The 25,907-nt window shown below is 38.4% G+C and overlaps 1 protein-coding gene across 4 annotated transcripts in view; it reads right to left on the bottom strand.

The window, feature by feature from the left end:
* Sgf29 (SAGA-associated factor 29) overlaps positions 1–25,907 on the bottom strand; it is a 57,848-nt gene that overhangs the window by 23,646 nt on the left and 8,295 nt on the right. For 3 of the 4 annotated variants that reach the window (XM_053780070.2, XM_053780069.2, XM_053780071.2), the window contains exons 3-6: positions 21,734–21,921; positions 21,325–21,459; positions 15,171–15,293; positions 10,970–11,128 (exon numbers count right to left, since the gene is read on the bottom strand). In XM_053780070.2, the coding sequence (XP_053636045.1) occupies positions 10,970–11,128; positions 15,171–15,293; positions 21,325–21,459; positions 21,734–21,921 (605 nt within the window). The remainder of the gene's footprint in view (positions 1–10,969; positions 11,129–15,170; positions 15,294–21,324; positions 21,460–21,733; positions 21,922–25,907) is intronic. The other variant, XM_053780072.1, reaches the window with a different exon arrangement.

The raw sequence follows: 25,907 nt of genomic DNA, 5'->3' as shown, positions 1-25,907 counted from the left end.
GGAAAAGGCAATGCCAGGACACAAGCCTATGAAAGACAGGCTGACGCTAATGTTCTGTGCTAATGCTAGTGGGGATTTCAAAGTAAAGCCATTACTAGTGTACCATTCTGAAAATCCCAGAGTGTTCAGGAAAAACAATGTTATGAAGAGTAAATTGTGTGTGTTTTGGAAATCTAATAGTAAGGCATGGGTCACGAGGGAAATTTTTGTAGAGTGGTTCAATGAAATGTTTGGCCCTAGTGTGAAGAATTACCTCCTGGAAAAGAAATTGGATCTCAAGTGCCTCCTAGTAATGGACAATGCACCTGCTCATCCTCCAAACTTGGATGACCTAATTCTGAAGGAGTTTGGGTTCATCACAGTAAAGTTCTGAAAGGTGCTTGAATGTGACCTCAGACACTCACTTGACCCTATGAGATTTTTGGAAAGAACATTTCAGTATTCTCCATTGCGTAAGCCTTATAGGTAAGGCTTGGCAGGGAGTGACTACCAGGACTTTGAACTCTGCTTGGAGAAAATTGTGGCCAGATTGTGTCCACAAGAGGGATTTTGAAGGGTTTGGGGCTGACCCTGATGAGCTTATGTCAGTTGTTAAATCCATTGTGGCACTGGGGACTTCCATGGGGTTGGATGTGAGTTTGGAGGATGTGGAAGAGTTGGTGGAGGACCACAACAAAGAGCTAACCACTGAGGAGCTGCAAGAGCTTCAGCAGGAACAGCAACAGATTGCAGCTCTGAATCTTGCTGCAGAGGAGGAGGAAGAGAGATGGAGGAAGGTGCCTTCTTCAGAAATTAAGGAGATTTTTGAAATGTGGGGTAGGATGGAAAGATTTATGGAGAAACATCACCCAGAGAAGGATGTTGCAAGCCATATCGGCAACTTGTACAGTGACAGAGTCTTGGTCCATTTTAGGGAAGCTTTAAAGAGACGACAGTTTTTTTGCGAGACAGGACTCATGACTCTCAAGGTGGTCCTAGTGGCATTAAGAAACAGAGAAGAGAAGTAACCCCAGAAAAGCAATTGGTACCTGAGGTGTTGATGGAAGGGGAGTCCCCTTCCAAACAGTAATTCATCCAATCAGTCTCCTTCTCCAGTCTTCCATACACAAAGAAGAATCGCCAATAAAGGTAAGTGTTATTCTGTTAATGTTTAATTCATCATGTGCCACTGTATTGTTTATGTACTACATCTATATTTCATGTAAAAAAATTTTTGTTTTAATACTTCTGGGTGTCAGGAACGGATTAATTGAATTTACATTATTTCTTATGGGGAAAATTGATTCGTAAATCGTCCATTTCGATAATAGTCCCACTTCCAGGAACGGATTATGGACGATTATTAAGGGACCACTGTATATATATATATATATAATTTCATGCACTGGTCAGGGAGTTATACCATCTTTTAGGAGTGAAGAAGAGCAGAATGTAAGAGTGGGGGAGCTACGTGAGGCATTACGTAGAATGAAAGGGGGTAAAACAGCTGGAACTGATGGGATCATGACAGAAATGTTAAAAGCAGGGGGGGATATAGTGTTGGAGTGGTTGGTACATTTCTTTAATAAATGTATGAAAGAGGGGAAGGTACCTAGGGATTGGCAGAGAGTATGTATAGTCCCTTTATATAAAGGGAAAGGGGACAAAAGAAATTGTAAAAATTATAGAGGAATAACTTTATTGAGTATACCAGGAAAAGTGTATGGTAGGGTTATAATTGAAAGAATTAGAGGTAAGACAGAATGTAGGATTGCGGATGAGCAAGGAGGTTTCAGAGTGGGTAGGGGATGTGTAGATCAAGTGTTTACATTGAAGCATATATGTGAACAGTATTTAGATAAAGGTAGGGAAGTTTTTATTGCATTTATGGATTTAGAAAAGGCATATGATTGAGTGGATAGGGGAGCAATGTGGCAGATGTTGCAAGTATATGGAATAGGTGGTAAGTTACTAAATGCTGTAAAGAGTTTTTATAAGGATAGTGAGGCTCAGGTTAGGGTGTGTAGAAGAGAGGGAGACTACTTCCCGGTAAAAGTAGGTCTTAGACAGGGATGTGTAATGTCACCATGGTTGTTTAATATATTTATAGATGGGGTTGTAAAAGAAGTAAATGCTAGGGTGTTCCTGAGAGGGGTGGGATTAAATTATGGGGAATCAAATTCAAAATGGGAATTAACAAAGTTACTTTATGCTGATGATACTGTGCTTATGGGAGATTCTAAAGAAAAATTGCAAAGGTTAGTGGATGAGTTTGGGAATGTGTGTAAAGGTAGAAAGTTGAAAGTGAACATAGAAAAGAGTAAGGTGATGAGGGTATCAAATGATTTAGATAAAGAAAAACTGGATATCAAATTGGGAAGGAGGAGTATGGAAGAAGTAAATGTTTTCAGATACTTGGGAGTTGACGTGTCGGCAGATGGATTTATGAAGGATGAGGTTAATCATAGAATTGATGAGGGAAAAAAGGTAAGTGCTGCATTGAGGTATATGTGGAGTCAAAAAACGTTATCTATGGAGGCAAAGAAGGGAATGTATGAAAGTATAGTAGTACCAACACTCTTATATGGGTGTGAAGCTTGGGTGGTAAATGCAGCAGCGAGGAGACGGTTGGAGGCAGTGGAGATGTCCTGTCTAAGGGCAATGTGTGGTGTAAATATTATGCAGAAAATTCGGAGTGTGGAAATTAGGAGAAGGTGTGGAGTTAATAAAAGTATTAGTCAGAGGGCAGAAGAGGGGTTGTTGAGGTGGTTTGGTCATTTAGAGAGAATGGATCAAAGTAGAATGACATGGAAAGCATATAAATCTATAGGGGAAGGAAGGCGGGGTAGGGGTCGTCCTTGAAAGGGTTGGAGAGAGGGGGTAAAGGAGGTTTTGTGGGCAAGGGGCTTGGACTTCCAGCGAGCGTGTGTGAGCGTGTTAGATAGGAGTGAATGGAGACGAATGGTACTTGGGACCTGACGATCTGTTGGAGTGTGAGCAGGGTAATATTTAGTGAAGGGATTCAGGGAAACCGGTTATTTTCATATAGTCGGACTTGAGTCCTGGAAATGGGAAGTACAATGCCTGCACTTTAAAGGAGGGGTTTGGGATATTGGCAGTTTGGAGGGATATCTTGTGTATCTTTATACGTATATGCTTCTAAACTGTTGTATTCTGAGCACCTCTGCAAAAACAGTGATAATGTGCGAGTGTGGTGAAAGTGTTGAATGATGATGAAAGTATTTTCTTTTTGGGGATTTTCTTTCTTTTTTGGGTCACCCTGCCTCGGTGGGAGACGGCCGACTTGTTGAAAAAAAAAAAAAAAAATATATATATATATATTTATATGTGTGTATATATATGTATGTATGTAGGTAGGTATATATATATATATATATATATATATATATATATATATATATATATATATATATATATATATTGATAAATTAGACACATTCATCTACAAATATATATATATATATATATATATATTTTTTTTTTTTTTTTTTTTTTTTTTCAACAAGTCGGCCGTCTCCCACCGAGGCAGGGTGACCCAAAAAAGATGTATGTATGTATGTATGTATGTATATATATATATATATATATATATATATATATATATATATACATATATATACATATATATATATATGTATATATATATATATATATATTTTTTTTTTTTTTTTTTTTTAAAAAGTGGGCCGTCTCCCACCGAGGCTGGGTGACCCAAAAAAGAAAAATCCCCAAAAAGAAAATACTTTCATCATCATTCAACACTTTCACCACACTCGCACATTATCACTGTTTTTGCAGAGGTGCTCAGAATACAACAGTTTAGAAGCATATACGTACTATAAAGATACACAATATATCCCTCCAAACTGCCAATATCCCAAACCCCTCCTTTAAAGTGCAGGCATTGTACTTCCCATTTCCAGGACTCAAGTCCGACTATATGAAAATAACCGGTTTCCCTGAATCCCTTCACTAAATATTACCCTACTCACACTCCAACAGATCGTCAGGTCCCAAGTACCATTCGTCTCCATTCACTCCTATCTAACACGCTCACGCACGCTTGCTGGAAGTCCAAGCCCCTCGCCCACAAAACCTCCTTTACCCCCTCTCTCCAACCCTTTCGAGGACGACCCCTACCCCTCTTTCCTTCCCCTATAGATTTATATGCTTTCCATGTCATTCTACTTTGATCCATTCTCTCTAAATGACCAAACCACCTCAACAACCCCTCTTCTGCCCTCTGACTAATGCTTTTATTAACTCCACACCTTCTCCTATAATAATAATTATTATTATTATAATACATACATACTAATAATAATAATACACTACAGCAGGCCTGTTGGCCCATACTAGGCAGGTCTTCACAATCCATCCCACTAGCAGAATATTTGCCCAACTCAATTTTCAATGCTACATAAGCAATAAGCTTTGATAATTCTGTTTACTTTATAGGTAGTAGGTTGGTAGACAGCAACCACCCAGGGAGGTACTACCATCCTGCCAAGTGAGTGTAAAACGGAAGCCTGTAATTGTTTTACATGATGGTAGGATTGCTGGTGTCTTTTTATTCTGTCTCATACACATGCAAGATTTCAGGTACGTCTTGCTACTTCTACTTACACTTAGGTCACACTACACATACATGTACAAACATATATATACACACCCCTCTGGGTTTTCTTCTATTTTCTTTATAGTTCTTGTTCTTGTTTATTTCCTCTTACCTCCATGGGGAAGTGGAACAGAATTCTTCCTCCATAAGCCATGCGTGTTGTATGAGGCGACTAAAATGCCGGGAGCAAGGGGCTAGTAACCTCTTCTCCTATATTACTAAATGTAAAAGGAGAAACTTTTGTTTTTCCTTTTGGGCCACCCCGCCTCGGTGGGATACAGCTGGTGTGTTGAAAGAAGAAAGAAAGAATTCCGTTTAGTCAGGTGCAGGTCCCACTCACATCCAACCCCTCTCACTCATGTATTTATCCAACACAAATTTGAAACTATAGGTAGTAGGTTGGTAGACAGCAACCGCCCAGGGAGGTACTACCATCCTGCCAAGCGAGTGTAAAACAGAAGCCTGTAATTGTTTTACACGATGGTAGGATTGCTGGTGTCATTTTTTGTCTCATACATATGCAAGATTTCAGGTACATCTTGCTACTTCTACTTACACTTAAGTCACACTAAACATACATGTACAAACATATATATACACACCCCTCTGGGTTTTCTTCTAATTTATTTCTAGTTCTTGTTCTTGTTTATCTCCTCTTACCTCCATGGGGAAGTGGAACAGAATTCTTCCTCCGTAAGCCATGCGTGTTGTGAGAGGCGACTAAAATGCCAGGAGCAAGGGGCTAGTAACCCCTTCTCCTGTAAAATTACTAAATTTTAAAAGAGAAACTTTCGTTTTTCTTTTTGGGCCACCCTGCCTTGGTGGGATACAGCTGGTTTGTTGAAAAAAAAAAATTGAAACTACTCAAGGTTTCAGCCTCAATAACCATACTAGGCAGATAGTTCCACTCATCAACATAAGAAAGGAGGAACATTGCAGCAGGACTGCTGGCCCATACTTGGCACGTCCTTCACAAATCCAGCCTACTACCAGAATAAACGCTACCCAAGCAATAAGCTCTAATAATCCTATTTACTCACGTGCAAGTCCCACTCAAATCCAACCCCTCTCACTCATGTATTTTTTTTTTTTTTTTAACAAGTCAGCTGTCTCCCACCGAGGCAGGGTGACCCAAAAAGAAAGAAAATCCCCAAAAAGAAAATACTTTCATCATTCAACACTTTCACCTCACTCACACATAATCACTGTTTTTGCAGAGGTGCCCAGAATACAAGAGTTTAGAAGTATATACGTATAAAAAATACACAATATATCCCTCCAAACTGCCAATATCCCAAACCCCTCCTTTAGAGTGCAGGCATTGTACTTCCAATTTCCCGGACTCAAATCCAGTTATATAAAATAACTGGTTTCCCTGAAGCCCTTCACTAAATATTACCCTGCTCACACTCCAACAGTTCATCAGGTCCCAAACACCATTCGTCTCCATTCACTCCTATCTAACACGTTCACGCATGCTTGCTGGAAGTCCAAACCCCTCGCCCACAACACCTCCTTTACCCCCTCCCTCCAACCTTTTTGAGGACGACCCCTACCCCGTCTTCCTTCCCCTACAGATTTATATGCTCTCCATGTCATTCTACTTTGATCCATTCTCTCTAAATGACCAAACCACCTCAGCAAACCCTCTTCAGCCCTCTAAATACTTTTATTAACTCCACACCTTTTCCTAATTTCCACACTCCGAATTTTCTGCATAATATTTACACCACACATTGCCCTGAGACAGGACATCTCCACTGCCTCCAACTGCCTCCTCGCTGCAGCATTCACAACCCAAGCTTCACATCCATATAAGAGTGTTGGTATCACTATACTTTCATACATTCCCTTCTTTGCCTCCATAGATAACATTTTTTGCCTCCACATATACCTCAATGCACCACTCACCTTTTTTCCTTCATCAATTCTATGATTAACCTCATCCTTCACAAATCCATCCGTTGAGACGTCAACTCCCAAATATCTGAAAACATTTACTTCTTCCATACTCCTCCTCCCCAATTTGATATCCAATTTTTATCTAAATCATTTGATACCCTCATCACCTTACTCTTTTCTATGTTCATTTTCAACTTTCTACCTTTACACACACTCCCAAATTCGTCCACTAACCTTTCCAATTTTTCTTTAGAATCTCCCATAATCACAGTATCATCAGCAAAAAGTAACTGTGTCACGTCCCATTTTGTATTTAATTCCCCATAATTTAATCCCACCCTTCTCCCGAACACCATAGTATTTACTTCTCTTACAACCCCATCTATAAATATATTAAACAACCATGGTGACATTACACATCCCTGTCTAAGACCTACTTTTACCAGGAAATAGTCTCCCTCTCTTCTACACACCCTAACCTGAGCCTCACTATCCTCATAAAAGCTCTTTACAGTAGGGCCCCACTTATACAGCAGGTTAGGTTCCAGGCTACCACCGTAAAGTGGAAATCGCCGTAAAGCAGAAATCGCATTAAAGTGGAACACCCTTTTTTTCCCCTTATAAATGCATACAAATACTAGATAACAAGTTTACACTAACATATATTAAGTTAGCAATAGAACTAGGCATCAAAAAACAATAAAATAGTACAATACACACATAGTGCACTCATTACTTACCTTAAAATATTTATAGTCTTAATCTAGGGTGAGACAAGTAGTATTTATTGTAAGAAATCAAGTGTTATATGTATTGTAGTCAGCCGGGCTACCATACCAGGCCACCCCACCTACACATAATATTCTATTACATTTGAGCATCCCAGAGCGATAAAATGCATATACAGTTTACTCATTACTTACCTTAATATATTTGTAGTCTTAATCTAGGGTAAGATGAGTAGTATTTATTGTAAGAAATCAAGTGTGGTATGTATGGTAGTCAGCCGGGCTACCTTACCAGGCCACCCCACCCACACATACTATTCTATGATATTTAAGCATCCCAGAGCGATAAAATGCATATACAGTTCACTCATTACTTACCTTAAAATATTTGTAGTCTTAATGTAGGGTCAGGGGTGAGTAAACGAGATAAAATGAATAAATAAGAGAGAGAGAGAGTACGTGAGGGAGGACAGGCGCAGAGTTATGTAAACAAACCAGGCGAACGTAAGTTTTGTAAACAAAGTGTACACATCTGGTTTGTGTACAAGTTACATTGTGCACAAGTTGTCTCTACATTGATACGGTAGAATAAATAAAGAAGAATGCTCCCATTCTCATGTAACACCATTTTTAGAAGAAATGACGCTCTGAGTGAAGGCAATGGAAAAAAGTCACTCTGTCTGACTTTTTTGGGTTATCCTAGGTTCTCTACACATATGCTGTTATGTATGATAATCTATGTAACTGTATTTGTGTATACCTGAATAAACTTACTTACTTACATACATACTTACATACAGTAACACATTTTCTCTTATGTTAGATTAGAGAAAATGTTATTCTTGCCGTCACTTGTACAAGTTATCTGGCTACGACATCTCATATTTATGTTCATTTATTCTATTGTGGGGTGTATTTATCATCTTTATATGTTATGTATCGTGTTTATTATATAATTTTGAAAAAAAATCATGGATGGATTAATGAAAAATGTGTATATTAACGTAATATATGACATTTAACGAGACTCCGTGATTATTATTATTTCTAATATGGCGTCACTTGTGCAAGTCATCTGCCACCATATCTCATATTTATGTTTATTTATTCTACTGTGGGGTGCATTTATCATATTTATATGTTATGCATCGTGTTTATTATATAATTTTCAAAAAAATATCATAGATGGATTAATGAAAATGTGTATATTAACATAATATACATATAAATGAGACTCGGTGATTATTATTATCGTTACTAATATGACGTCTCGAGACATAAGACACTGATTTTAATGTGTACCTCCCTGGCCAGTGCATGAAATTACCGCCTCCCTTTCTTCGTCGATATGTAAAAGTTCCTCAAGGTATTCTCACCATCTACCCAAAACCCCCATCTCCCCATCTACTAACTCCCCTACTCTGTTTTTAACTGACAAATCCATTTGTTCCCTAGGCTTTCTTAAATTTTTTTCTTATTTTCATTAAAATTTCTTGACATTACCTCTCCCACTCTATCATCAGCTTTCTTTTTGCACTCTCTCACCACTCTCTTCACCTTTCTTTTACTCTCCATATACTCTACTCTTCTTATAACACTTCTGTTTTGTAAATACCTCTCATAAGCTACCTTTTTCTCTTTTATCACACCCTTTACTTCATCATTCCACCAATCACTCCTCTTTCCTCCTGCACCCACCCTCCTATAACCACAAACTTCTGCCCCACATTCTAATACTGCATTTTTAAAACCATTCCAACCCTCTTCAACCCCCCTACTACTCATACCTGCACCAGCCCACCTTTCTGCCAATAGTTGCTTATATTTCACTCTAACTTCCTTCTCCCTTAGTTTATACACTTTCACCTCCCTCTTACTTGTTGTTGCCATTTTCCTCTTATCCCATCTACCTCTTACTCTAACTGTAGCTACAACTAGATAATGATCCGATATATCAGTTGCCCCTCTATAAACGTGTACATCCTGGAGCCTACCCATCAACCTTTTATCCACCAATACATAATCTAACAAACTACTTTCATTACGTGCTACATCATACCTTGTACATATATTTATTTATCCTCTTTTTCATAAAATATGTATTACTTATTACCAAACCTCTTTCTACACATAGCTCAATTAAAGGCTCCTCATTTTTGTTTATCCCTGGCACCCCAAATTTACCTACTACTCCCTCCACAACATTTTTACCCACTTTAGCATTAAAATCCCCAACCACACGTACTCTCACACTTGGTTCAAAACTCCCCACGCATTCACTCAACATTTCCCTAAATCTCTCTCTCTCCCCTATACTTCTCTCTTCCCCAGGTGCATATACGCTTACTATAACCCACTTCTCACATCCAACCTTTATTTTACTCCACATAATCCTTGAATTAATACATTTATAGTCCCTCTTTTCCTGCCATAGCTTATCCTTCAACATTATTGCTACTCCTTCTTTAGCTCTAACTCTATTAGAAACCCCTGACCTAATCCCATTTATTCCTCTCTACTGAAACTCACCCACCCCCTTCAGCTTATTATTTCACTTAAAGCCAGGACATCCAGCTTCTTCTCATTTATGATATCCACAGTCATCTCTTTCTTATCATTCGCACAACATCGACGCACATTCAGACTTCCCACTTTGACAATTTTCTTCTTATTCTTTTTAGTAATTATTACAGGAAAAGGGGTTATTAGCCCATTGTTCCCGGCATTTTAGTTGACTTTTACAACACGCATGGGTTACGGAGGAAAGATTCTTATTCCACTTCCCCATGGATATAAAAGGAAAAGTACTAAGAAAAAGAATTAAGATAAAAATCAAAGAAAACTCAGATGAGTGTGTATAAACATGTACATGTATGTTTAGTGTGACCTAAGTGTAAGTAGAAGTAGCAAGACGTACCTGTAACCTTGCATATTTATGAGACAGACAAAAGACACCAGCAATCCTACCATCTTGTAAAACAATTACAGGCTTTCATTTCACACTCACTTGGCAGGACGGTAGTACCTCCCTGGGTGGTTGTGGTTGCTGTCTACCAACCTACTACTATAAAAATACTATGTATTTATCCAACCTAAATTTGAAACTACCCGAGGTTTCAGCTTCAATAGAACCTTGGGTAGCTTTAAAAAGAGACTGGACAAATATATGAGTGGGAGGGGTTGAGTATGATTGGTGTCGTGGGTACATAATAACATTAGAAAGGAGGAACACGCAGTAGGCCTGTTGGCCCATACTAGGCAGGTCCTTTACAGATCCAGCCCACTAACAGAATAAATGTACCCAAGCAATAAGCGTTGACAATTCTATTTACTCATCTTGACTGTGTGCTAATGGAGTTACAGGAAGCTGACATCAAAGAAATCCTGAACACTGACAATGATGCATCTGTTGTGCATTCCTTGAGTGATAGTAAAATTAGATGAATTGTAATATATAAATAAGCTGCAGAGTTGATATTAGCATCATACTGAAGTATTTTGTCGTGCCTCCTAAGAGCAGGAATTCCGCTGGAACGGATTAATGCCACTTCAATTAATTTAAACGAGGAAAACTGACTCAGCATATGAACAAAAACGGGATACGAACGAGGTCACAGAATGGATTAAATTCGTAAGCCGAGGTTCCACTGTATTATCATTTTCAAGATAGATAAACAAAATCAAGTACATGTATACAGACACTAAAAGAATATAACTGTACCTTAGCAACATAATTCTGTTCTGGAGGAACGGCCCCACATAATGGAGGTGGTTTCTCCCCTGTATTACCAATCCAAAGTGGCAATGTCTGAGCACAGTTCAGTAACATCTTCATCAGGGCACCACGACGGATAGTTTCTTTATTTCCCGAGTTCTTAGCCTGCAACAAAAGAGCATGGATGACTATGCAGTAAGCCTCTCATTGGAAATATAAACACGTATGCAGTATAATGTGATCCTTTATTGACAACGTTTCACCCACACAGTGGGTTTTTTCAAGCCACTAAAGGATCACATTATACTGCATATGTGTTTATATTTCCATTGTGTCGGTATTTTATACCATTTATTTCCAAGCTTCTCATTAATGGATTTTGGCAGTTTCAGCCAAAAAAAATGGCCAGACAAAATGGCAAAGGTCAGTAATTCTATATTTTATCCATAGTACTAGTGTCTGAAGTTTAATCTGATGACTCACTGCTTCTCTGGTATAGGCCAGAGCAACCTTGTCCAGGACCTGTCTGTTTCCATTGTTCCTGGCCACCACACCCACACCCAGCACCTAAAGTCTGTACCTGACCAGCCGGGCTGTGGCTCATACGTTGGATTGCATGCAGCCAGCAGTAACAGCCTGGTTGATCAGGCTCTGATCCACCATGAGGCCTGGTCACAGACCGGGCCGCGGGGGTGTTGAACCCGGAACTCTCTCCAGGTAAACTCCAGGTGCGTGAGGTATTATGTAGAATGAAAGGGGGTAAAGCAGCTGGAACTGAGGAGATCATGACAGAAATGTTAAAAGCAGGGGGGGGGGGTATATATAGTGTTGGAGTGGTTGGTATTTTTGTTTAATAAATGTATGAAAGAGGGGAAGGTACCTAGGGATTGGCGGAGAGCTTGTATAGTCCCTTCATATAAAGGGAAGGGGGACAAAAGAAATTGTAAAAATTATAGAGGAATAAGTTTACTGAGTATACCAGGAAAAGTGTACAGTAGGGTTATAGTAATTGAAAGAATTAGAGGTAAGACAGAATGTAGGATTGCAGATGAGCAAGGAGGTTTCAGAGTGGGTAGGGGATGTGTAGATCAAGTGTTTACACTGAAGCATATATGTGAACAGTATTTAGATAAAGGTAGGGAAGTTTATATTGCATTTATGGATTTAGAAAAGGCATATGATAGAGTGGATAGGGGAGCAATGTGGCAGATGTTGCAAGTATATGGAATAGGTGGTAAGTTACTAAATGCTGTAAAGAGTTTTTATGAGGATAACTCAGGTTAGGGTGTGTAGAAGAGAGGGAGACTACTTCCCGGTAAAAGTAGGTCTTAGACAGGGATGTGTAATGTCACCATGGTTGTTTAATATATTTATAGATGGGGTTGTAAAGGAAGTAAATGCTAGGGTGTTCGGGAGAGGGGTGGGATTAAATTATGGGGAATCAAATACAAAATGGGAATTGACACAGTTGCTTTTTGCTGATGATACTGTGCTTATGGGAGATTCTAAAGAAAAATTGCAAAGGTTAGTGGACGAGTTTGGGAGTGTGTGTAAAGGTAGAAAGTTGAAAGTGAACATAGAAAAAAGTAAGGTGATGAGGGTATCAAATGATTTAGATAAAGAAAAATTGGATATCAAATTGGGGAGGAGGAGTATGGAAGAAGTGAATGTTTTCAGATACATACTTGGGAGTTGAAGTGTTGGCGGATGGATTTATGAAAGATGAGGTTAATCATAGAATTGATGAGGGAAAAAAGGTTATTGGTTCGTTGAGGTATATGTGGAGACAAAAAACCTTATCTATGGAGGCGAAGAAGGGAATGTATGAAAGTATAGTAATACCAACACTCTTATATGGGTGTGAAGCTTGGGTTGTGAATGCAGCAGCGAGGAGGTGGTTGGAGTCAGTGGAAATGTCCTGTCTAAGGGCAATGTGTGGTGTAAATATTATGCAGAAAATTCGGAGTGTGGAAATTAGAAGGTGTGGAGTTAATAAAATTATTAGTCAGAGGGCTGAAGAGGGTTTGTTGAGGTGGTTTGGTCATTTAGAGAGAATGGATCAAAGTAGAATGACATGGAGAGCATTTAAATCTGTAGGGGAAGGAAGGCGGGGTAGGGGTCATCCTCGAAAAGGTTGGAAGGAAGGGGTAAGGGAGGTTTTGTGGGCGAGGGGCTTGGACTTCCAGCAGGCATGCGTGAGCATGTTCGATAGGAGTGAATGGAGACGAATGGTACTTGGGACCTGACAATCTGTTGGAGTGTGAGCAGGGTAATATTTAGTGAAATGATTGAGGGAAACCGGTTATATTTATATAGCCGGACTTGAGTCCTGGAAATGGGAAGTACAATGCCTGCACTCTAAAGGAGGGGTTCGGGATATTGGCAGTTTGGAGGGATAGGTTGTGTATCTTTATACGTATATGCTTCTAAGCTGATGTGTTCTGAGCACCTCTGCAAAAACAGTGATTATGTGTGAGGTGAAAGAGTTGAATGATGATGAAAGTATTTTCTTTCTTTTTGGGTCACCCTGCCTCGGTGGGAGACGGCTGACTTGTTAACCCTTTGATGGTTTCGGATGTACTAGTACGGCTTACGACCCAGGGTTTTTAACGTACTAGTACGCCTAAATTCTAGCACCCTCAAATCTAGTGGGAGAAAGCTGGTAGGCCTTCATATGAAAGAATGGGTCTATGTGGTCAGTGTGCACAGTCTAAAAAAAATCCTGCAGCACACAGTGCATAATGAGAAAAAAAAAAATTTGACCATTTTTTTGGAATAAATCAGCGACTTTGCAGTGTATTTTCGTATGGTATTTATTGTTGTATTCTAGTTTTCTTGGTCTCATTTTATAGAATGGAAGACATATTACAGAAATTGAGATGATTTTGACTGGTTTTACAATGAAAGGTGCCTTGAAATTGAGCTCAAAGTAGCAGAAATGTTCGATTTTTACCAAACTTCAAAAGTAAACAAATCGTGCCAAGCGTGCAATACACGTCAACTGGTGAGTCTAATATTCTTTCACAAGTGCACCAATAATATTTATACCATTTTTTACACTAATGCAGTAGTCTGCATAACAGTAAATCTTATATTTTTTGTGAGAATAAAAATTCAAAGTGGAAAGCAAAAGAATATAAGAGGGGCCTTGAGACGTGACTAATGACTAGAGGAAATGTCATTTTAGTGCCAGGAATGTCTTTCTTGTTTATTCTGGACCCTATTCGGAAATTGGCATCTTTTGAAATTTGTGTGAAATTGGCAAAATTGCTAAATTCTGACCACTGTACTGGATAGTTGAATTTCATAAATGGGTGGTTTCTTGCACCCATTCGATAGAAAAAATGGAGTTCTAGCGAAATATTCATGTTTTTTGTCGACTAGTACAGTGGAATTGGCCGAAAATGGGGCTCAAAGTGGGCAAAATCGCCGATGCGTAAACATCGCCGAGACCACTAACTTTGCGAGAGCATAATTCCGTAAGTTTTCTATCAAATTTCAAACTTTTGGTGTCTTTATGATCGGGAAAAGATTCTCTATCTTTTCATAAGAGAAAATAATTTTTTTTTTTAAATTTGGCCGACCCTGAGAACGAGTTTCGGAGAGGGCCTGTCGACCCTCAAAGGGTAAAAAAAAAAAAAAAAACATACACCTGTCATTCAGTCTCTAATTTTCCCCTAGATTTAGACAATTTTGTGACTTTATTAACATATTAAATAAGGTGCAATTAATAATGGCTTCCAAAGCAAGTGGTGGTGCCAGGAGGAAACATGTGGTTCTCAGTGTTAAAATAAGTAAAACAGTAATCTTTCTCATTCACTCATGCATGCACCTGCCCACTCACCAGCACTCACCTAGCATACACTCACACTCCCACACACATAAATATGTTTAAAGTTGAGATTTGTGTATCTAAAAACTATAGTATAAATTAATGTGCTGCAAGGAACACTTAACTAGTTAACTATAGATACAGCAAATTAACTGGTGCCTACTAGAATATTAGTTCACATTAAAATCTGAGAGCAAGGGGCTAGTAACTCCTTCTCTTCTATATACTACTAAAGTCTAAAAGAGAAACTTCCGTTTTTCTTTTTGGGCCACCCTATTTTGGTGGGATGCGGCTGGTTTGTTCAAAGAAGAAGAATTAACATTGAATAAAGATATTATACAATTGTAAAAATTTAGTTATTTATTACCAACTCACCTGTATACGAAGCTCATGACGGATGTTGCGAATCTGATACACAGTGGCGAGGGCCTTTTTTACAAGCGCCACTTCTTTTTCTGCGTCACCTACCGCTTTCTCGTACATCATTTTCAGCTTTGTCTGAGAAACAAAAACAAGTTATATCGTCCTTAAATCCAAGAATATGAAGAATACAAATTATTATTATTATTATTATTATTATTATTATTATTATTATTATTATTATTATTATTATTATTATTATGATAGGTACTGGGAAGCTGCATACCTGTAGGGTTCATTCAGTGCTTGGCTAATGGATGGTAATCAGACATGATACAAAGAAGGGGACTGTACCTCCAGTTCTTTAAATCAAAGATCCATTTATTTGCAAAGCATTAATATAATTCTTGACATAAAGACAGATTCTAAATTATATTTCTATTATGGTGTAGGTTGGTAGACAGCAACCACCCAGGGAGGTACTACTGTCCTGCCAAGTGAGTGTAAAACGAAAGCCTGTGATTGTTTTACATGATGGAAGGATTGCTGATGTCTTTTGTCTGTCTCATAAACATGCAAGATTACAGGTATGTCTTGCTACTTCTACTTACACTTAGGTCACACTACACATACATGTACACATTTATTTATACACACTCATCTGAGTTTTCTTTGATTTTATCTTAATAGTTCTTGGTCTTATTACTTTTCCTTTTATATCCATGGGGAAGTGGAATAAGAATCTTTCCTCCGTAAGCCATGCGTGTTGTAAAAGTCAACTAAAATGCCGGGAACAATGGGCTAGTAACCCCTTTTCCTGTAAAGATTACTAAAAAGAATAAGAAGAAGAAAATTGTCAAAGTGGGAAGTCTGAATATGCGTGGATGTTGTGCAGATGATAAGAAAGAGATGATTGTGGATGTTATGAATGAGAAGAAGCTGGATGTCCTGGCTTTAAGTGAAACAAAGCTGAAGGGGGTGGGAGAGTTTCAGTGGAGAGGAATAAATGGGATTAGGTCAGGAGTTTCAAATAGAGTTAGAGCTAAAGAAGGAGTAGCAATAATGTTGAAGGATAAGCTATGGCAGGAAAAGAGGGACTATAAATGTATTAATTCAAGGATTATGTGGAGTAAAATAAAGATTGGATGTGAAAAGTGGGTTATAAGCGTGTATGCACCTGGAGAAGAGAGAAGTGTAGAGGAGAGAGAGAGATTTTGGGAAATGTTGAGTGAATGCATGGGGAGTTTTGAATCAAGTGTGAGAGTAATGGTGGTTGGGGATTTCAATGCTAAAGTGGGTAAAAATGTTATGGAGGGAGTAGTAGGTAAATTTGGGGTGCCAGGGGTAAATGTAAATGGGGAGCCTTTAATTGAGCTATGTGTAGAAAGATATTTGGTAATAAGTAATACATATTTTATGAAAAAGAGGATAAATAAATATACAAGGTATGATGTAGCACGTAATGAAAGTAGTTTATTAGATTATGTATTGGTGGATAAAAGGTTGATGGGTAGGCTCCAGGATGTACATGTTTATAGAGGGGCAACTGATATATCGGATCATTATTTAGTTGTAGCTACAGTTAGAGTAAGAGGTAAATGGGAAAAGAGGAAGGTGGCAACAACAAGTAAGAGGAAGGTGAAAGTGTATAAACTAAGGGAGGAGGAAGTTCAGGTGAGATATAAGCGACTATTGGCAGAAAGGTGGGCTAGTGCAAAGATGAGTAGTGGGGGGTTGAAGAGGGTTGGAATAGTTTTAAAAATGTAGTATTAGAATGTGGGGCAGAAGTTTGTGGTTATGGGAGGGTGGGGGCAGGAGGAAAGAGGAGTGATTGGTGGAATGATGAAGTAAAGGGTGTGATAAAAGAGAAAAAGGTAGCTTATGAGAGGTTTTTACAAAGCAGAAGTGTTATAAGAAGAGCAGAGTATATGGAGAGTAAAAGAAATGTAAAGAGAGTGGTGAGAGAGTGCAAAAGGAGAGCAGATGATAGAGTGGGAGAGGCACTGTCAAGAAATTTTAATGAAAATAAGAAAAAAATTTGGAGTGAGTTCAACAAGTTTAGAAAGCCTAGGGAACAAATGGATTTATCAGTTAAAAACAGAGTAGGGGAGTTAGTAGATGGGGAGATGGAGGTATTAGGTAGATGGCGAGAATATTTTGAGGAACTTTTAAATGTTAAGGAAGAAACAGAGGCAGTAATTTCATGCACTGGTCAGGGAGGTATACCATCTTTTAGGAGTGAAGAAGAGCAGAATGTAAGTGTGGGGGAGGTACGTGAGGCTTTACGTAAAATGAAAGGGGGTAAAGCAGCTGGAAATGATGGCATCATGACAGAAATGTTAAAAGCAGGGGGGATATAGTGTTGGAGTGGTTGGTACTTTTGTTTAATAAATGTATGAAAGAGGGGAAGGTACCTAGGGATTGGCGGAGAGCATGTATAGTCCCTTTATATAAAGGGAAAGGGGACAAAAGAGACTGTAAAAATTTTAGAGGAATAAGTTTACTGAGTTATAGGTAGTAGATTGGCAGACAGCAACCGCCCAAGGAGGTACTACCGTCCTGCCAAGTGAATGTAAAACGAGAGCCTGTAATTGTTTTACATGTTGGTAGGATTGCTGGTGTCCATTTTTCTGTCTCATAAATATGCAAGGTTTCAGGTACGTCTTGCTACTTCTACTTACACTTAGGTCACACTACACATACATGTACAGGCATATATATATACACACATCCCTCTGGGTTTTCTTCTATTTTCTTTCTAGTTCTTATTCTTGTTTATTTCCTCTTTTCTCCATGGGGAAGTGGAATAGAATTCTTCCTCCGTAAGCCATGCGTGTTGTAAGAGACAACTAAAATGCCGGGAGCAAGGGGCTAGTAACCTCTTCTCCTGTATATATTACTAAATGTAAAAGGAGAAACTTTCGTTTTTCCTTTTGGGCCACCCTGCCTTGGTGGGATATGGCCGATGTGTTGAAAGAAGAAAGAAAGAAGTTTACTGAGTATACCAGGAAAAGTGTACAGTAGGGATATAATTGAAAGAATTAGAGGTAAGACAGAATGTAGGATTGTGGAAGAGCAAGGAGGTTTCAGAGTGGGTAGGGGATATGTAGATCAAGTGTTTACATTGAAGCATACATTATATGTGAACAGTATTTAGATAAAGGTAGGGAAGTTTTTATTGCATTTATGGATTTAGAAAAGGCATATGATAGAGTGGATAGAGGAGCAATGTGGCAGATGTTGCAAGTATATGGAATAGGTGGTAAGTTATTAAATGCTGTAAAGAGTTTTTATGAGGATAGTGAGGCTCAGGTTAGGGTGTGTAGAAGAGAGGGAGACTACTTCCTGGTAAAAGTAGGTCTTAGACAGGGATGTGTAATGTCACCATGGTTGTTTAATATATTTATAGATGGGGTTGTAAAGGAAGTAAATGCTAGGGTGTTCGGGAGAGGGGTGGGATTAAATTTTGGGGAATCAAATTCAAAATGGGAATTGATACAGTTACTTTTTGCTGATGATACTGTGCTTATGGGAGATTCTAAAGAAAAATTGCAAAGGTAAGTGGATGAGTTTGGGAATGTGTGTAAAGGTAGAAAGTTGAAAGTGAACATAGAAAAGAGTAAGGTGATGAGGGTGTCAAATGATTTAGATAAAGAAAAATTGGATATCAAATTGGGGAGGAGGAGTATGGAAGAAGTGAATGTTTTCAGATACTTGGGAGTTGACGTGTCGGCGGATGGATTTATGAAGGATGAGGTTAATCATAGAATTGATGAGGGAAAAAAGGTGAGTGGTGCGTTGAGGTATGTGTGGAGTCAAAAAACGTTATCTATGGAGGCAAAGAAGGGAATGTATGAAAGCACAGTAGTATCAACACTCTTATATGGGTGTGAAGCTTGGGTGGTAAATGCAGCAGCGAGGAGACGGTTGGAGGCAGTGGAGATGTCCTGTTTAAGGGCAATGTGTGGTGTAAATATTATGCAGAAAATTCGGAGTGTGGAAATTAGGAAAATGTGTGGAGTTAATAAAAGTATTAGTCAGAGGGCAGAAGAGGGGTTGTTGAGGTGGTTTGGTCATTTAGAGAGAATGGATCAAAGTAGAATGAAATGGAAAGCATATAAATCTATAGGGGATGGAAGGCGGGGTAGGGTCTCGTCCTCGAAAGGGTTGGAGAGAGGGGGTAAAGGAGGTTTTGTGGGCAAGGGGCTTGGACTTCCAGCAAGCATGAGTGAGCGTGTTAGATAGGAGTGAATGGAGACGAATGGTACTTGGGACCTGACGATCTGTTGGAGTGTGAGCAGGGTAATATTTAGTGAAGGGATTCAGGGAAACCGGTTATTTTCATATAGTCAGACTTGAGTCCTGGAAATGGGAAGTACAATGCCTGCACTTTAAAGGAGGGGTTTGGGATATTGGCAGTTTGGAGGGATATGTTGTGTATCTTTATATGTGTATGCTTCTAAACTGTTGTATTCTGAGCACCTCTGCAAAAACAGTGATAATGTGCGAGTGTGGTGAAAGTGTTGAATGATGATGAAAATATTTTCTTTTTGGGGATTTTCTTTCTTTTTTGGGTCACCCTGCCTTGGTGGGAGACGGCCGACTTGTTGGAAAAAAAAAAAATTCTATTAGTCTGCTTACCAACAATTAGGTACATTTGCATTTTTTATTAACACACCAGCCATCTTCCACCAAGGAAGAATGGCCCCCAAAAAAAAGGAAACACTTTCACGATCACTCACTCTATCACTGTCTTCCCAGATGCATGCTGATGCTACAGTTCAGATGCCCCTCCAAATTGCAATATTACTGCCCCTTCTTCAGAGTGCAGGCACTATACACTAAGTTCTCACTTAATGTCATCAATAGGTTCTTGAAAACTGCGACTTTAAGCAAAACAACATATAATGAAACCAATTTTACCGTAGGTTAATTAAATCAAGGAATAAATGTTTGCAAAGCTAAAATTGTAAGAAACACCTTGTACCACTACGCAGTTCAAAAACAAACATGGTACGTTCGCTGAATGCTTTCGTACCACATCATTTATTGTTGTGCATTTGTATGATTATTGTATACTCTATTAATTTTTATTTTACAATAATTTGCATTCATTCATTCATTCATTTTCCAACCTGTTTATTCCAATTCAGGGTCACAGGTGGCCAGGGCCTATCCTGGCAGCTCAAGGCACAAGGAGAGAATCAAGCCTGGACAGGACGCCATTCCATCTCAGGGCACGCTCACACACGCACACACACGCACACACACACACACACACACACCTACACTCACACACCTACACTCACTCATATTGAAACAATTTAGACATGCCAATGAACCTAACGTGAACATCAGTGAAATGTGGGAGGAAACTGGAGTACCCAGAGAAAACCCACACAGACATGGGGAGAACATGCAATCTCCACATACACAGTGGCCCCAGCCGGGAATCAATTTTTTTTTCCTCTCATCAACTTTATAATGAAAAGATGTTGAAAGAAACGACATTAATCTAGGAACTTCTGTATTCCGCATCTCCAGGACTCAAGTCTAGCAAACCAGTTTCCCTGAATCCCTTCATAAATGTTACCTTGCTCACACTCCACAGTACATCAAGCCATAAAAACCCATCCCCTACACTCATTCCTATCTAGCCTGCTCACAACCACCTGCTGGATGTCCAAGCTCCGCTCATACAAAACAATTCAGATTTATTTCCTTCGCATTATTTCATTTTTTCTACTACAGTACTTAGTTTACTAAATTAAAATTATATTACAATGATTTGAGTCCTGTGCAAGCCGGGGATCAATAATAAGGCTCTGGAGGTGTTATGTAGTTTTACTGGGTTCTTGGTACACAGGCAGTGTGTTATGGGGCCCAGCCAGGCCCAGGCCCAGAAGGCCATGCCCGGGAGAGAGTGACAGAGTAGACCTTACTGACCGAATGAGGTCGGCTGCCAGAGTGAGGCAGAGGAAGCGTGATGTGGGCTGAGATAAGTAGGTCTATAAGTGGCAGCACCAGCATGGCACGAAATGTGAACCCAGATGGACATACAATTAATCATCTGAAGAAATGTGAATTAATGATATAAATAATAAATGGAAATAAACAAATTATGTACAGTACCATATTCCTTTACAAAAGAAACAAGAAATTCACTCACCCGATTTGAAACAGTCAATTTTTCTTCATTGACAATTTTGTCAGAGAGAGCATTAATAGAATTCATGTGAGGAATATTATCATCCCTGGCTTTCTGCAGCTCCCGGACCAGATCTGACAACACCTTTACCCTATCCTGTAATTATAATTATAAATTAATAACATTGTAAAGACCTAAATTATGCAACTCTTAATACACAGTTTTTTTTTTTCAACAAGTCAGTCGTCTCCCACCACGGCAGGGTGACCCAAAAAGAAAGACAATCCCCAAAAAGAAAATACTTTCATCATCATTCAACTCTTTCACCTCACTCATAATACACAGTTAACCTAAGAAAATGACAATGGCAGTAAACCTTCACCTCTACATAATACTGAGTATAAAATGATTAAGCATTGTATTAACTAACCTGTAATGCCTGTGCCTCTGAACTCATGGCCATGGCCATTTCCGTAGAAGTTGACAGAGGATATGGTGTGACACTGATTGGTGGTAGTGGATCAAGTCTTAATACCTGATCCCTTCGGAAGGAAGGAGATGACTCACTACCTCTCATTTTAGGTGATTTTGGACTATCAACACTTCTCTTTGGACTACCTGATGATCAGGAAATTCATGAAAAGGAAATGAAGAGTATACAGTACAATATAATGTAAGTACATTATAAAATAGTTCTGTATATCAATAACTGTATTCAGATAAAATAATATTTACTAAGATTATAGTACGTAATTAGTTACAAAACATGGATAACAAAATGAACACTATTAAAACAACTTTTTTCTTGAAGATCAAGCTTGTCCAAGTCTATGACAGACAAATTTGAAAAAGCTTCATCTCCAAGGAAATCACTGCAACAAAATACAGTATTCATCCTGCTTTTTTGTTTGTTTTGCAACTTGTCAGTATTTTATGCCTCTTACAGTAACCCATGGTAATTAGTACTCAGGGATGTATGAATTATAGAATGTTTAGAAAATGCTGTAAGAGAAGTAGGTCACTTCTCTTATAACATTCAGGACAATTATTAATTAAGGAGAGCTTCCAAATAGAATTTAAAAATTTTAGTCTCATTTGGGTGAAGAGAATGTGTAGGCATGAGGTACCCCTTTCTCTTCAGTGTAGCACTTCCCCTCAAATTGAAAACATGACACAGAATGCTTTTCAAATTATGCTCAATGGAATACCAGATAAAACCTTCCACAGGACTGTACCATACTCACAATAGCATCTTTTCTTATTACCTATTTCATTATTAATTTTATCAGCATGATATTTACAGAAATACAGTGAAACCTTCAAATATACAAGATTCATAATTCATGACACTGGATTATACAATGTTTTTCCTGAAGGGCATCTCATAAATAACTCATGAAGATTTTCACATTACATACCCACTTTTTTGTCCTGCCATATAACCCATTTACTGTTGCTTGATGCACATGACTCCTAAATTGAAAACTAACCAAAGGACTTCATTTAAAATGTACTTAATAACTTTTTTATGCCCAAATTTCTTTTCTCATTAGTCTTTTTGTTTTTTACAAATGTCAATATTAACCCACTACAGCAATATTTAGACACATGGAATCAAACAAAATTATCCCAAAACTTTAACAAAATATATTATACAGAATTTTATATTACTGTATTCACAAATTCCAAATACATGAGACTTCTAAGAAAACAACCCCTCACAATTTTTGGTTTAACCCTTAAGGGTTAACTGTACAGCATCCTAAACACTTGGTGTTACACCAGTGACTCAAAAATTCTAATACAGTGGTACCTTGACTTGCAAGTGCCCTAACTTACGAGTTTTCTGAATTACAGTGGACCCCCGGATTACGTCATTGTCAGATTACGTAAAATTCAGATTAAGTAACGTTTCTGCATAAAAATATTGGCTCTGTTAAAGTCATTCATCCCGAACGTGTCTGCGTGCCGTAAGCAGCCGGACACTCCATGTACAGCCAGTGTGCCATTGTTTACAAGCCAGTGAGGGCGATTCCACGCATACATGCGATACATTTTGTATTATTCCACTGCTTTAGTGCTTGTAACTGGTAAATAAGCCACCATGGGCCCAAAGAAAGCTTCTAGTGCCAGCCCTTCGGTAAAGAGGGTGAAAAAAATATAGAATTCATTGCAAAATATGAAAGTGGAGTGCGTATCTCCGAGCTGGCCAGGCTGTATAACAAACCCCATACAACCATCGCTACTATCTTGGCCAAGAAAAAGGCAATCAAGGAAGGTGTTGTGGCGAATGGTGCAAATATGCTTACAAAATAGAGATCGCAAATACTACTCGAAGATGTGGAGAGACTGTTGTTGGTGTGGATCAATGAGAAACAATTAACCTCCAGAGGGTTAGCCACCCAGGATAACCCAAGAAAGTCAGTGCATCATCGAGGACTGTCTAACTTATTTCCATTGGGGTCCTTAATCTTGTTCCCCAAGATGCGACCCACACCAGTCAACTAACACTCAGGTGAACAGGAAATAATACCTGGAACTAGTGCTCATATTGGTGAATTTAAGGCCAGCAAAGGTTGGTTTGAGAGATTTAAGAATTGTAGTGGCATACACAGTGTGATAAGGCATGGCGAGACTGAAAAATTCCAACCTCATGAAGTGCTCAATTGTGACAAAACAGGCCTGTTCTTGAAGAAAATACCAAACAGGACCTACATTACTCAGGAGGAAAAGGCACTCCCAGGATACAAGCCTATGAAAGACAGGCTAACTCTCATGTTTTGTTGTAATGCTAGTGGGGATTGCAAAGTGAGGCCTTTACTTGTATATCGCTGAAAATCCCAGTGTGTTCAAGAAAAACAGTGTCTCATCACTTATCAATACTCTTCAGTAAAGGTAAGTGTCATTTTATTATTTATTTATGTATTTATTCTGCATGTCTCATTGTTGTCTGTGTAGGGAAATGTATATTTCATGTAAAAAAATTATTTTGTTTAATACATTTGGGTGTCTGGAATGGATTAGTTGGATTTCCATTATTTCTTATGGGGAAAATTAATTCAGATTACGACAGATTCAGTATAAGACATGCTCTCTGGAACGGATTAATGTGGTAATCCAGGGGTCCACTGTACAAGCCATTGCTTGGTCGATTTTTTGCTTTGAGTTGTGAGCGAAAATCCAAGTTACGAGCGAAAAAAAAAATATTTACTGAAAATGACATTTGGCAAGAACCCCAGCCTAAATGGCACAATGAAAGGTGGTTTTGGGACTTGGGACTTATAAAACAATTTTAATGTGATGTTCTAACTTGAGGTAATTGTGTGATGATCTTTAGTTATTCTACAAAAAAAAAAAGTTGCTAAGTTTCTGACATTTGCAAAATATCTTCCCTTTCCTCCCACACAAATCCCAAAATATTTGGAATATTTCCAATATTCTATAAGCCAATTGTAGAACAATAATTTTTTTGTGATTCCTGTCAATATTATTGCATTTACTTTCATAATAAATGGTGGGCTTCATGAAATAAGTCAATAATTACTTCTGAGATAGTCATAGATCACTGCAGTAGAGATCTAGTGCAGTTAGCCTCTCAAAAACTCTCTTACCCAGAACCAAAGAACACATTATAGGAAGAAGCAGTAGTGATTTTATATGCTCGAACTGATCCTGGACACTCTCCATATTATGGCCTATTTTATTCATTCTAGAGTATATATCATGTTTCTATATTACTTATAGTGTTTATTATGTCATATTAGATCAATTCTCATAGATAAATAAGCTGTAGAGTTGATATTAGTGTTATATTGAAGTAATTTCTTCTGCCCGTAGAGTGGTTTTTGGGGGCTGGAACAGATTAATGGCATTTCAGTTAATTTCAATGAGGAAAATTGATTTAATATACATGTACAAGCAAACTGAGTTATGAGCTCGGTCAAGGAATGAATTAAACTTGTAAGTCAAGGTACCAATGTATATCAAAAAATTTTTCTAAAAATAATTTCAACAGATATTTTCAGACCCCAAAGTTTTCTTTGTTAAACCTTTTTTTTTTTTTTTTATCAAATTCAATTTTACAATATTTAAGGAAATTTGAGCACTGTGCTATTATGAGTTCATGTAATAATGTAATGCAGCCTCTTCTCACTTACCGACGTACTCGTTTACTGACAACTCAGAGTTACAACGGGCTCTCCCACGAGTTTTCATTTTATGCCATGCGAGAACTTGGGTCATGGAAACGGGCAGAACTGTATCTCAGTGTCAAGCATCTCAATCTCCTTCCTACAGCCACTCAGTATACTTGCTTTCACAGTCTCCAAGACTACATATTTCATCTATAAATTTGTACATTATTGTACACCCATAGTACAAGATAGAGTTAGAAGTGCATCAGCACTTGGAAGAGGACAAACAAGAGGAAAATGGAAGAGGTACAAAAGAAGTTCACTGTAGAGGGGTTAGCTGGTGTGTTCGTTTGTGTGTTTACATTCTCTGTGTCTCTCGTGGCAGTTATTAAACTCAGTGAACAAGGTATGTCGATGGTAATAATAATAATAATAATAATAATAATAATAATAATAATAATAATAATTAAT

The sequence above is a fragment of the Cherax quadricarinatus genome, chromosome 27 (assembly GCF_038502225.1).
Source record: "Cherax quadricarinatus isolate ZL_2023a chromosome 27, ASM3850222v1, whole genome shotgun sequence".
Taxonomy (NCBI): Eukaryota; Metazoa; Arthropoda; class Malacostraca; order Decapoda; family Parastacidae; genus Cherax; species Cherax quadricarinatus.
Note: the sequence above shows the minus strand (reverse complement) of the source record. Positions and strands in the feature narration are given on the sequence as shown.